Source organism: Zeus faber (assembly GCF_960531495.2).
Source record: "Zeus faber genome assembly, chromosome: 3".
Classification (NCBI taxonomy): domain Eukaryota; kingdom Metazoa; phylum Chordata; class Actinopteri; order Zeiformes; family Zeidae; genus Zeus; species Zeus faber.
The window spans coordinates 37,754,138-37,768,117 of NC_137190.1; the positions used below are offsets into that span (position 1 = coordinate 37,754,138).

A 13,980-nucleotide genomic window follows, 5' to 3' on the forward strand; every position below is an offset into this window, starting at 1 on the left:
CCGTTCAGCTCCTTGTTAGAGAACAGTAAGTTGTGCAAAAAGTACTGAAACATTGAACAGTTGGACATGTGCATTCAAAAGTTTGGAGAAGGTCAAATTAAGTTCACCTGTAAAGGTTATAGTGCATTTTAGGTTCACCTGAAATTTCACCCGAAAGCCGAATATCCCTAAGTGTGTGTGTGTGTGTGTGTGTGTGTGTGTGTGTGTGTGTGTGTGTGTGTGTGTGTGTGTGTGTGTGTGTGTGTGTGTGTGTGTGTGTGTGTGTGTGTGTGTGTGTGTGTGTGTGTGTGTGTGTGTGTGTGTGGTAGTACCTCGATTTACGACTAATTAGTTCTATAAGAACGGTCTTGTGTTAAAACAGTCGTAAGTCAAAGCAATTTTTTCCCATATGAATTATGAAATCATGAAGGGTGAAAATAAACAAAATACACAGCACAAACACAGTAAATATGAAAAAAATATCGATAAGCCACGAACTACGTGCACACACGATGTAGGTCACCCGCTGACTGACTGCTGACTGGCCGCCGACGCGCCAACTGCAAATTTCCACGGTCGTATCTTGGAGCAGTTGGTCCCAAGTCGATACAAATTTTCGCGACTAGCGCTACTCGTATCTTGGATTAGTCATAAGTAGATGCAGTCGTAAGTCGAGGTACCACTGTGTGTGTATATATATATATTTTTTTTTTAACTGATCTGACCAACATGTTGAATGAGCTTAATTCAGAGTTGCAAGGAAAAGACAAAACCGTGGTCAACATGATCAGTTCAGTTGCTTTCAAACGAAAAATGCAACTTCTGTCCTCAAAGCTGCAGCGCCACGATTTGGGGAACTTTCAAAACCTTGCATCAGAGCTGGAGACCGAAGGGAAGGCGTGTGCGCAACTTGACAGTGCGCACTACACAGAGCAGATTGAAAATTGTCTGTCAGACTTTCTACAGAGGGTTTAGAGACTTCATTCGAGCTAATCGCTACATTTATGTGCTACCCATTTAGGGAAGATATTGAGGTTGATTCACTCGCATCAAAAACCGCAACACTTTCAACTGAACTCGTCTGCAGTGGAGGATGAGATGTTGACACTACAGGCTGACATTCAGCAGAATTCCAGGGCTCATGGAGAGTTTTGGAACTTACTAACAGAAGAAAAGTACCCAGACATGAAGAAATGTGCTACCTCCTTGACTGCATTATTCAGCTCTACTTATTTATGCGAGTCCGCCTTTTCCCCCATGAAAATTATTAAGTCCAAATACCGTTCCACCATGACTGATCATTTGAGGGCCTGCTTGAGGCTGGCTACCAGCAGCTACTGTCCTGACTATGCAACCCTGGCCAACTCCATTCAGTGCAAGTCATCAGAGTAAGGTAGTGACAATAAATGTATGTAATTGTATTGTGCCGTAAGGGTTCATGCAGTGATGCAAGGTACGCCAACATATATTGTGTATATATAAAGTATACTCGGTGTGTGTGTGTGTGTGTGTGTGTGTGTGTATGTATGTATGTATGTATGTATATATATGTATATATATTTTTTTTTAGCATCTTTTAATGCAGTTGGATCATTTTGACCTGGTCATTTTAAAAGTAGCTCGCAAGTCGAAAAAGTGTGGCCACCCCTGTTCTAGAGTAAGTGGTTGATCTAAAGTGGTAACCTGCTCTGTCGAAAGTTTAGGAAGGTCAATATCACCAAGGAATGGGTGAATGTTTGATATATTAGATTAATTAACAGAGTGATATAGCTTATTATGAAAGTCTCTGAATATGTGGGCCACGCAGACTTAAGGGTCATTTGGCAAAAAAATTGCATCATGTGAAAGTGGAGAATCAGAGCTTCTAAACAAGGTGCCACTTGTGCAAATTGAGCAAATATTTTCAAAGCTATGACTTAATTAATGACATGGGTGTGGCAAACTGTGATTCTGAGATAATCACCTTCAAAATTTCGCCCAGACCTCCTTCATTCAGCCAGCTCCCAGAATGCCAATGGGGTAGCCAAAACTACATGGCTAATTAACATAATGCTGAATGGGCCAATCACAAATAGCGTCAACAACACACAACTAATTTTATTTAAAAACTTTTATTCAACAGTAAGAATAAAACATATTTTATAAAAGTGGAATTAGTACAGAGAACACAACAAAATATAGTCTATCAATAGAGAGTCTCAGGAAAATCTGAAATCAAGTCAAGTCATAGCTTTAAAAATATTTGCTTGATTTGCACCAGTGACGCCTTGTTTTGAAGCTCTGATTCTCCACTTTCAAATGATGCGGGAAAAAGAGTCAAAAGCCGCCAAATGACCCTAAAGCAGGGGTCTCAATCTCAACTTATCTGGGGGCCGCTGGACGTAGAGTCTGGGTGAGGCTGGGCCGCATCAAGTATTCCACAAAGAAAGGGTTTCAACTTCTTTTCCCTTTCCTATTGTTCCCTTTCCTATTGCAACACTGTGCTGCCTTTATTAGGTCACTGATTACTCTTGTTGAGTCCGCCCACTTCCTAAGTCCTCTGTTCCTTGCACTGGGTGACAGGATATATTTCCTTCCACTTAGTGTCACTCCGGAATCACGTTTCAACCAAGTGACTAACGCGTTGGCTAACTTGTCAACAAACACCACCGGAAGCTGTCACAAGCCTGAGCTATGGTAGCCCATAAGTGATAAAAAAATAAATATAAAACGCCCAGGGCAACGACTCGCGCAACAAAGGAAAAAGGTGCGTGTGAGAAAAACGCACGGGCCGCACTAACACTAAACTTTGATGTCAAGTAGGGGCCCACAAAATATCTTCCTGCGGGCCGCGAGTTTAAGACCCCTGCCCTAAAGTATGTGGTGGGTCACATATTGTGTTTTATAGTGTTCGACGAACGCCAGGATTTGTGATTATTTCTGGTTTGGGAATGGTCTAAACTTGGATCCAGTGTTGATACTGTGTTGAAGTCTCCTTCCAATATGATAATTGAGTCAGAATTCTAAGAGTTTTGAAAATATATTGGGAAAGAAATTTGGGTCATCCATATTGGGGCCATAAATATTAGCTATGGTTTATTTGATGTTACCTAAAATTCATTATGTAACACCCTTCTGGGTCTGAAATTGTGGTTTTATTTTGATATGGGATATTTTTATTGATCAGTATAGAACAAATGTTTTTTTTGTATGCTGCAGAAAACATCTGATTAACCCATTTAGCTTTGAGTTTGAGGTGCTTGGATGCAGTAAGGTGAGTTTCTTGCAGTAGACAGAAGCTGGGGTTAATCCTGGTGAGGTGACTTATGATTTTGCTAAGTCTAGCAGGTGAGCCCAAGCCTCTCACATTCCAACTAACAAAATTAATGGGTGTCATTGAAGTTAGTTAGGTGGTGATGGCACAGTGAGATGTGAGATTATGAGAGAAGTAGGGAGGGGGCATTAGGAGGGTGAGATGATGAGAGTGAGCGATATTTTAAATCCTGACATAGATAGCATGCTTATTTCTGCATCTCCCAGTATATAATTACCAGAACTACAAGTGTGGTGGAGGAGTCTCGGAATAACAGACCGTCTATATATTGTTTATCAACAACCATCGATACGCATTTATCCTTCCACCGGTTCTCCTTCAGGATGGGGTAGAGCACCTTTGCATCGGTTGTTGATCTCCCATGTGAATTGATTGTTCATTCCCAGCGTGGTTCCTTTCAGCTCCCGTCCTTTACTTTTAACCAGCTCTTTGTGCTTGAAGTGTTTAAACTTGGCAATGATGGAGCGGGGCCGGTTCCCTATCTGGTGTCCCAGTCAGTGAACCCGGTGGAAGGTGATCTGCTTCACGGTGTTCGTGTGGAGTTTCAGGGCGTTGTGGAGGAAGTCTTTCACTATGTTTTCTGGAGACTCAGTGTTGTTCTCTGGGATCCCAGAAAAGATGAGGTTGTCCCACATACTTCTGGATTCTTTATCCAGGATAGTCTCTTTCATTATTTTATTTCATTTTTTAGAACCTCCACCTCCGTTGTGAGACACTTTGCGGAGGTTCTTTCGAACCGCGTTTTTTCTTTTTGCATCTCGCTGACCGTGCGGTGCAGGAAATAAACGCTGGCTTTGATCTCGGTAATGTCTCGGAGAAGTGGACCAAGCATGCCCAGCTTCTTGTTAATCTCATCCAAGACACTAACCTCTACAGCACACAGGATTAGATCACCTGTGTCCATTGCTGAATCCGTCTTCTTCCTTTTCGCAGGATTATTGCGGTCCTGGTCGTCTTCCATCACGTACACGTTATAAAAGGAAAAATCAATATGATCCTTGAGGTCCTGAACAAAATGAACAAGATGAGATTTACAGTAAGACGCTTTATTACGTAACCCTCATACTATTTGCTAGGGCGACCTAGTGACGTCGAGTAGAATCCACTGAAATGTGCGACTGATTGCTGCGTTCAAGATCCAGTGAGGTGTCAGAAAAATAGAAGCGGTGAGATGGTAAGTACTCACAGAAATACCAGAATGTTCTTCGTATTTCATGGTAGAGCTCGGCGATAAAACGATCTGCATCTTTGATACAGAGTCCGTTTTCCCCACCTACAAAGACAGCCAATCGTACAGAGCAGAGAAACAACCGTGTGACACAAACTGCCAATCGTACAGCAGGAGCACCGGTGCTTCCTCAGCTCTCCGGTCGGCAGCACACAGCAGGGATGAGTCCCCCTGGAGCTGATGCCGTGGGTCTTCCTCAAACAACACTTGAACGGCGTGGCTCTCGCGATAGGAGAGCGATTTAAAGAAAGAGTCAGTGAGATTTTCAGTGACATCTGAGAGTCAAACAGTCCGCTCCAAACATCCCCGATTCGACTAGTTTACGGACTGATCTCAGTCGACAATGATGTTTATAATATATATTGTAGGGCTGCAGTGACACAATTTGAATCTAATTTGAATTTTCAAAAAATAAATTATTTGAATGCTGAAATTGCCATTCGATTGTGTATTTTTTAAAATGAATTTATTAGAAACTAAAAATATAAATCGCCTTACATTAGTGAATCAATCCACATGTGATGAGCAATAAAGTTCAATATATGTTCATACAATTTGTTGCACAGTGAACGCACATTGGAGAGATGGTAACTGTGCGAAGTCCGGTGCTCCCTTTCCTCCAGCGTTTCACTGTCTACAAGGGATAGTGCGTCTTTGACCAGAATCTCCAGTAGTTCCACTGAGGCAATGAAAGTGGGAAATAAACCCGACCATCATAGACTGCATGTCCTTTAGTGCAGAGGTTCCACTGGCTAGCGGACTGCTGTGCGGCATTTGCCAGTGGGCGGGGAGAATGCGGGAGTGATTTTATTTATTTATTTATTTTATTTTATTTTTTATTTTTATTTCAGCGATCTGCAATCTGCGCCGCAGCAGCTAGAGTTTTTATTTGCTTTGTTTGGAGAAAAGATGGCTCTGATCTTAGCTGCCGAACCGTGTTTAAGCCCCAAACCCCCACATTGAATTTGAGCATGAAAAATTTGTATAATTGAATATTAAAAATAAAGCATATAAATGCGAATGGGATAATAGAGGAATATCTGCAGCCCTGATATATTTATATATTAGTTATTTCTCTTTTTAGTTTCCATATTTTATTCATCCAGTGTTTAGGGTCATGAGAAGCCATGAGAATACACTTAAAACTTTAAATTGAGCATTATTATTATTATTTGATATATATTATGATAACATTATTGGCCATATCATCCAGCCCTATTTCATGGAAACAAAACTTATTGAAACTGTAATTCAAATGTAATTTACGGAAAAATTTGGCCATTGACGTACACAAGCCCTAGCGTCACCTACCGTCACTGAGACTGCACATATACTTACATACAACAAGGTAAGTTATAACAATGAAAAAGAATAAACGGTTGTTGTTCCAATTATAGATTATTAACAGAAAAAATACAATACAAAAATACAATGAAGTACTCATAAAACTGACATTTGCTCATTATATTTATCAAATAAAATACATTTATTATTGTTATGTAAAGTAATTACAAAGTTTGTTTTTGTTATTAGATGCTAAAAAAATTGCCAAAAGTCGGCGTTGGTGTTTTTGAGAATACATAACAAGTGGTACAAGGGTGTAGAATTTAACAACGAAAATTCCAAAATTGAAGAAGATCCAAAAAACACAACAATAAGATAAGATAAACCTTGTTGACAAAAATGTTGGGCCCCATAACCTAATAATTTGTTGCACAACCTTTAGAGGCAATCAGTGCAATCAAGCGATTTCTGTAGCTCTCAATGAGACTTCTTTGGCCCACTCTCTATCTCAGGATTGAAGGGTGCCTTCTCCAGACTGCATGTTTCAGCTCTTTCCATAGATGTTCGAGAGGATTCAGATCAGGGCTCATAGAAGGACACTTCAGAATAGTCCAATATTTTGTTCTTATTCATTCTTGGGTGCTTTTAGCTGTGTGTTTTGGGTCATTATCCCGTTGGAGGACACATGACCTGCGACTGAGACTGCTTTCTGATGCTGGGCAGTACGTTTCGCTCCAGAATGCCTTGACAGACGCAGCAAAGCACCCCTAAAACATAACCGAGCCTTCTCTAGGTTTCACAGGTACTGTATGTACTGTGTAGGTATGGTGTTCTTTTCTTTGAAAGCTTCATTTTTTTAGTCTGTGAACATAGAGCTGATGTGACTTGCCAAAAAGCTCCAGTTTTGACTCCTTTGTCCAAAGGACTTTCTCCAAGAAGCATTGTGGCTTGTTCCAGTCTGGCTTTTTTATGTTTTTCTTTCAAAAGTGGAGCCCTCCTGGGTCTTCTTCCATGGAGCCCACTGTCACTCAAAAAGTGAAGGATGATGTGATCAGACACTGATTTACCTTGACCTTGGAGTTTGGAGAGGAGGCAGAGAAGGGTAGCTGTGGCTGAGGAGGAAGGACAGACGAGAGGATGACTTGATATGCTACATTTATTGCATAAAAATAAGCTGTGTAACCAATGACCTTTGCAAAACATTAGCACATCATGAAAACGGTGTATTATTCATTGCTGCACTTTATCTTCCTTGGCTTGGAGAAAAATAATACCATGGCATCAGGATATGTTTCTCAATACGCTGTTTTGAGAAACACCTGGAGTAAGAGGTGTCCTCAGGGAGACGTTGAACTCTTGCCAGGTCTTTGCGCCAATTCCGTGGGTGCTTTTTTTAAAAATGTGGAAGGAAGTCCTGTTTAGGAAGAACTACTAGACCTGACTGATACACCCTCTGTGGAGGAGGCAGGGCTGGACTGTTCTTGTGGACCGGAATGCATCTGCTTGGCGGAAGTTACTGAAGTAGTTGGAGAAAAGTGCTCATTGGCAAAGTACTAGGGTATACAAGATGCACTGGGAGGATACCCTGGGTCAGACCCAGGAGCTACTGGAGGTATATCAGCTGGCTTGGGAACACCTCAAAATCCCCCAGGAAAAGCCGGAGGAAGTTTCTGGGGGAAAGGACGTCCCCGCCACTCTGGTTACCCTGCTGCCTCCACGAGCCGGACCCTAATAAGCACCAAGAGAATTGATGGATGGATGATTTATTTTCGTTTTGCCACTGTTCTCATTTTGCTATATAATTTCTACAGTATTTTCCTGTCTGTCCAGGATTTGGCATTCCTGACGAGGTGGTGATCGAGAAGAGCAACAAGGGCGATTCGTTTGTGGAATCCACAGGGGATCCAGTTAAAATCTCCAATGTGAAGTTCATCCAGCATGACGCTATTGAAGGCATACTGTGTAAGTGTCCATGTTTTTAAAGGCCATTCAATTGTCAAACCATTCAGTAGCAATATGATTTAGAGATTTAACCGTCCCATTATTTTAAAATTTACTAACGACTTTAACTGTTAAACTGTTACCCAGGTTTATGACCCAGCTACTTTGTGTTGGTCCTCTGAACATCTTAATAGCCCACAAAAAAAGGCACAGCTGGATTGGGCACCACATGCTACCCATATCATAATGCTGTATTTTTCCAGTTTGCTTGGTATATATTGGATGGATACCGCCCACGAAATGAAACTAGGCATCATCCACAGTCACATGGGGGCCTGGGGTGTAAAGAAGGGGCAGTGGCTGGACCTATTTATCCCATACATCCCTTATATCGGCGAGTTTGTCCCTCTCCCGTCGACTGAGTCTAGTTTCTCTGTCATCAAACGGTATGATGCGGGAGAAAACATGGAATGTCTCCAGAGACATTGTGGCTGGAAAAATTTCCCTATCGGTCAGCATTCCAAAGGCTTGCTGTTGCTTCACCAGTTTACTTATACAGTCCGACCAAAATCAGCAGCCCTATGTAAGCACACAATGGATCAGATCTATTTCCAATTCTCACCATATTCCTGCCCCTCCTCAAAATTTGAATAATAGAATAGCATGGAGCCATTTAAGTCCCTTTCCCACTTGCGCTGAAAGTCGTAAATCCACTGGCAATGTTCCATATTGGCGTAATGTGGGAAAAGGAGCCGGTGTTGGTGTTCTGTAAAAGTTGGTCCATAAATTTCCCTTGTTACCTGTTAATTGCATGTTTGTATGTTAGTACAAACTTATAATAGTTATAATAGTCGTCCTAAGCCAATTTTTTTAATAGGCAAGTAAAACATCTCAGTTAAAGAGCTTAATGTCAAGCCCTGGATTCCATGTGGGGAGGGGGATTTTGATTACATTAGCATCAAGTCTACCCTGTCTTTCAAGTGGGGAGAGGGAGCTTTCAATCTTTCGAAGTGAATGGGAACGACTTGAATCCTCGCAGAATCTATGAAAATGTATCATTTTAGAGCAATAAAGCATGGGAATTTATTTTTTTATATATATAAAATTGTATACCAGAGTCCCTCAATACCAGCCCAAACAACAACAACAAAGCAAAATAAAAACAAATATAGAAAACATGGTTAAAACTTTTATGTTTCCTCAGGCTTTATGCAGCCTGGGGACAAAATGACCCTGAACAACACCGTTGTATTTAAAGAAATATGGTCATAAAAGTTTCAAGTTGAAAAAGGGTTTAATCATTTTTTTAGAACTGCTAAACATTCAATGGAGTCAAACTGACCCCAAACATAACAGGAGGATTAAGACTGTTTTTGAATTTCCAATGTCATGATATATGCCTGATTTCACCTCAACAACAAAAATATAACCTTTGACAAGGTAGTGTTTTGTGATGCAAGTCCCATTTTGATTACATTTAAAGAGGAATAACATGCAGTAGACGGAAAACATTGAGACATTCAGTGTGTTTACATGCACTAAATACCCAGATTAAGCTCAATATTTGGGTTAAGATAACGCAATTTGAGTTCACATGCATTTGGAATAATGTGATTACTGAAAAAACTGTTTACATAGCAAGCAGCATAGTCGTGTTATTGACGGGAAGTAATTGCTCTTTCTTTAGGGAAACACCTCCGTCTACAATCCTCTTGGACACTTTATTGAATTTGTCCAAACTTCTGTTCTTGCGCCCATCCAAATATCTCACTATATTTACCTTCCTTATCAAACACAACATAAACTCATACTCACTTTCCGACCAAAAGTTAGCGTATTTAATGTTGGTTGCCATCGTGTCTGTTGTTTATCTGCCAAAACAACTCTTTCTGGGTCAAATACGTATATGCAGCAGAATCGCTGGGTTTTGTGCAGATGCGCAGTTTGGTTAAGGTGTTTACATGCCAAAATAAACCAAATAATTGAGGAGAGATCCATGTCTGTAAATCGGGTTGTGCTTGCGCCTATATCAAGTTTAACTTAATTAAGATAATCAGGGTAAGGTGTTTACATGACAGTTGCAATATTCTGAATATTGCCTTAACCTGATTGTGATTGGCTTTTTCAAGTGCATGTAAACACACTGTTTTATTTCATTGTGTGTATCTCACATTACTTTTACTTTTATTTGTTACTGTGTCCTCCCTTCCCATCTGTAGGTGTACGTCAGGGAAAGATGGAGATGGAGAATTGTGTGCTTCAGTGCGAGACCACCGGTGTGATTGTACGTACCTCGGCCCACCTCAGCATGGATATGTGTGACCTCTATGGCTCAAAGGTAAGCAGAGGAGGCACACATAACGTGTCCATACTTTACGCTTGTTCAGCATGAGGTTGTCAAGGGCCATATAAAAATACCTTGAATTTCTAATTTACATTTACTCTTTACATTACATCATGTATCAGGCGCTTTTGTCCTACTCTTCTAATTAACACACACATTTATTTGAAACAATACCAGTTTTAAATTAATGATGCGTAACATGACTTTTAAAGTGATCAAGAAGGGTCCCCGTTATGCACAGCCACTAATTACAGATGGAGGCAGACAGGTCCCATCTAGACCTGATCTAAGGTCTCATGTAGCCTTCTCTCCTCTCCTCCCATGAAAAGCAGACTGTGCTGTGACTCTTCTGTGCACGCACAAGCAGTGACTTTCACTTTTGTAGTATCCGACGAAGTATTGATAACACGCTTAAGTATTTTACGAATTCTATTTTTTTATTTGATGAACTTCGGCGCTGATACGCAAAGATGAACTGAATGTGTTTCTATCATATTTCTATAATATCAGTGTATGCCTGAACACCACATAACACCGATAACCACAGCAACCCTAATGTAGACCTATTTAAAAAATAAATAAAACCAACAGGGATTTGTACAATTATTATAATCTATTAACATATATGCAATATTGTATTTTTACTGGTTGGACAAGCGTTTCTATTTTCATATCGTCCAATTGTGGCTACTCAAGATCGCCGACAGGTGATCTAATGGCCGGGGGGGCGTGAGTTGGAGGGGACAGAGGGAGTTATGTTATAGCCCGCTAGTGGAATGCCAGCATGGACCACATGGAAAGAAATACATTTGTTTTTATTAAATAATTTATTCAATGTTTAGCATCTTTTAAATTGTTATTGACATAATAATTGAATTGTGATAAAAGATTTCTGAATGATAATTTTGAGCATGGCTCATCATCTGATGGAGCTTTGAACTAATTGAACCTTTAAGCCTTCTGCAAGTAATACAGTTAATGTTTAGTGAATAAACATTTTTATTCCAGTATGAATAAGTTTACCGTTACACTCCTCCAAGTTGTTTTTTATTTTCTTAATTATTTTGCCTTAAGAATCCTGTCAGCGCTTTTATTTTTTACTGATATAGGCAAATGGTAATTCCTTTATTCAGATTGCACAAAAAGTAGTGCAATAATGTTGGATGTTACAGGGACTGTGATAAATACAGATCCCATGGTTCTGATTGAATAAAATGTTGTTAACTCGGATTTTATGCATATGCCGCTTGTTCTTTTTATTAACAGTTTTCCTAAAATAAAACAAAAAATGCAATACCGTATATCGCCTTTCTTACAGTATACCCATATATCAGAATATATTGAATCCTAACCCGTGTTGTGATAGGTATCATATCGCCAGATTTTGGTCAATACACAGCCCTAGCAGGTACTCTGTTCTGCCCTCTCAAGTGAACTAATCAAGTGGACATCGGAGTACAGTTTTTCTTAAAATTATTAGAGCGCACAAGCGGCAAACTTTTGTTCGCAGCTTGTCAGTTTTCCTAAAATTTGAATAAAAATCACAATGTATATTGCCTTGCTTACAGTATTGAAAAATATTGGAATATACTGAATTGCTACCCCTGTTCCGTGACACGTTGTATCGCCAGGAATGGCTCGAATAGCCATTTTGGACTGTCCAAAATGGCTATTTGAGCTGGGAGGAGAGATCTTGGTCTCCAACCAGGTTCAAAGGGAGGTAAAAGGAGGAAAGGCTTTCAAGATACGATGCGTACTTCCGAACCGTGACTTGGCTGCTTCACGGTTTGGAAAACGTGGTTTCAAAAGGACAAAAAGGAAGACAGGCGGCGTGCCATCGCGCCAGGTAGATGGACGGAAGGTCCCCTCAAGTAGCAGTTGTGAGAGCGAGATCGTGGGAACAAAGGAACTGACTAGCTGTTGTGTTATGGGGTTTTTATGTCCACCGAGGGAATTACTTTCTTCGACGGCCATTGGTAGTCGTTGTGAGACTTTCCGTGGACCCGCTGTGGAGAAGGGCCGTTCCCCTTTCTTCGTGGTGTGTTCAAAATCCTATTCTATAATCTGAATTTTACAACCAGTCACTTTCAATCCTTAATCTCTGTATTACATTTCTGTTTGTTAAATACATCTTGAAATAAAAGACAAAATCACACACGTGAATAAATCTTTGAAATGCAAGAATCTGACAACACATACGAAAAATTACTCTTTGCAGTGCAAGAAGGAAAATCATACAAGTCAATAAGTCTTTTAACTGTACAGATAAAAATCACACACAGGTTGAAATCTTGGCATTGGGTAACACCAACGTTGGCCGCTAGGGGGGGCTAAGCTCCGCAAATGGGGAGAGCCGTTTTACTTTGTCAGTATACATTTCCCAATGTCGAGAGTGGCATCATTCTTTGCACATCCACCCAAAGAAAAATATTAAAGTTGTTACAGATTGATTATGATACATTTTCAGTCCCATTTCCTTTTGATGGAATGAGAGTTCAGGTGATGTAAATCTCCTGGGCCAGATGGCCTGCATTTCACTGATCCAGTCATTTTGGCTTAGGTCCCTTGCTGTTCACAGCAGTGGAAGTGTTCAGGAGACAAAGGCCAGAGATGGCTGTGTCTGCTCTCTTGGCCAACTCAAATGTTAAATTAGTTTGATCTGATCAGAGGGAGGGGAGAATATTCTCTCTCAAAGTCCAGGCAGCCTCTCGTTACAATTGCATGAGGCATTCCACTTACCTGAACACAGACCCCTTATGGGTCACTAAGTGGTTTCCTATCATGTGAAAATCCCCTTGTGGGGTACAACTATCCAGGATGTGGGATAGTGTCCTACTGACAGTTTAATGTTGTAGGCTTACAAGAAAAATGCAGATGAACCGTTTTTAACACAAAAGCCTTTGTGTTGTGGGCCTCACAGCAGTAAACATTGTTCCTTATCGCGACATCCGTGTTTAAAGCACAGGGCCTGGGTGGTCTGTCAGGGCCCCAAAAAAAAGAATACATTTTTATAACAACTGTACGCTACAAAAGTAATAATAATAAATGGCGGACTCTTCTCACTCTCTTTCACTGGAAGTCCCCCTTCGCTCGCCATGCCACCAACTGAATCAAATCAATAAAACTACTTATTTTACTGATTGACTCGTCAAGAACAGTCTCAAAAAAAGTCAAACCTTTCATCAAGAGCGGAGCTCGTGCACTACGTACAACCAATTATTTATCTAATTATCTTCATTCACAGCAGATGCTCTTTTTTCAGTGTCAACTATGCAACTACGTTACATCACGTGGGTATCAGGTTTGAGTATCAGATCATTTTTACAACTGCATGAGCACAGTATTGGGTGTGTAAATTTGACCTGCACAGAATCTGATATACTGATATGACATAGATCGGCCAGTCACTGATCAAGATTAAAACTGGCCGATACCGTTCAATGGCCAGTAATAAAGAATCCCAGCACAAACTATGAACTTAATGTTGTCAGGGGAATGGAGAGGATGACTCTGGAATATGGAGAATGTAGATAAAGAGTACCACAGCAACTAATTTAAAACCTCCTTTCTTCACAAGCCGAGGAGCAGTCTTGAGAGAGCAGTTTAGAGAAATGGTCTCAAGCGGGTTCATGGACTGATCCAGTCAGTTTAGCCAAGGCCTATGGAAATTTAAATGATAACATGTCCTCCTTTGATGTGTTTGTCCTTTCCGGTCAGAAACAAACAGTCTTGATATGAGGCTCAACAAAGGAGTGGAAATCAAGGCTAATAATGCTAGCTAGCTAGCTAACCCTAGCCTAATGTTTGGTAGTGTTAAAAAAAACCAAAAAAAAAAAACAAAAAAAAAACCGAACTATTCTCAAAGGCAAACTAGTGTTTGGCTTAGACTCA

The 13,980-nt window shown here is 40.5% G+C and overlaps 1 protein-coding gene across 1 annotated transcript in view; it reads left to right on the plus strand.

The window, feature by feature from the left end:
* The window catches only part of shcbp1 (SHC SH2-domain binding protein 1), a 43,499-nt gene that overhangs the window by 26,973 nt on the left and 2,546 nt on the right, over positions 1-13,980 (plus strand). The window contains exons 9-10 of the mRNA XM_079997563.1: positions 7,635-7,766; positions 9,965-10,083. Coding sequence (XP_079853689.1) covers positions 7,635-7,766; positions 9,965-10,083 — 251 coding nt within the window. The remainder of the gene's footprint in view (positions 1-7,634; positions 7,767-9,964; positions 10,084-13,980) is intronic.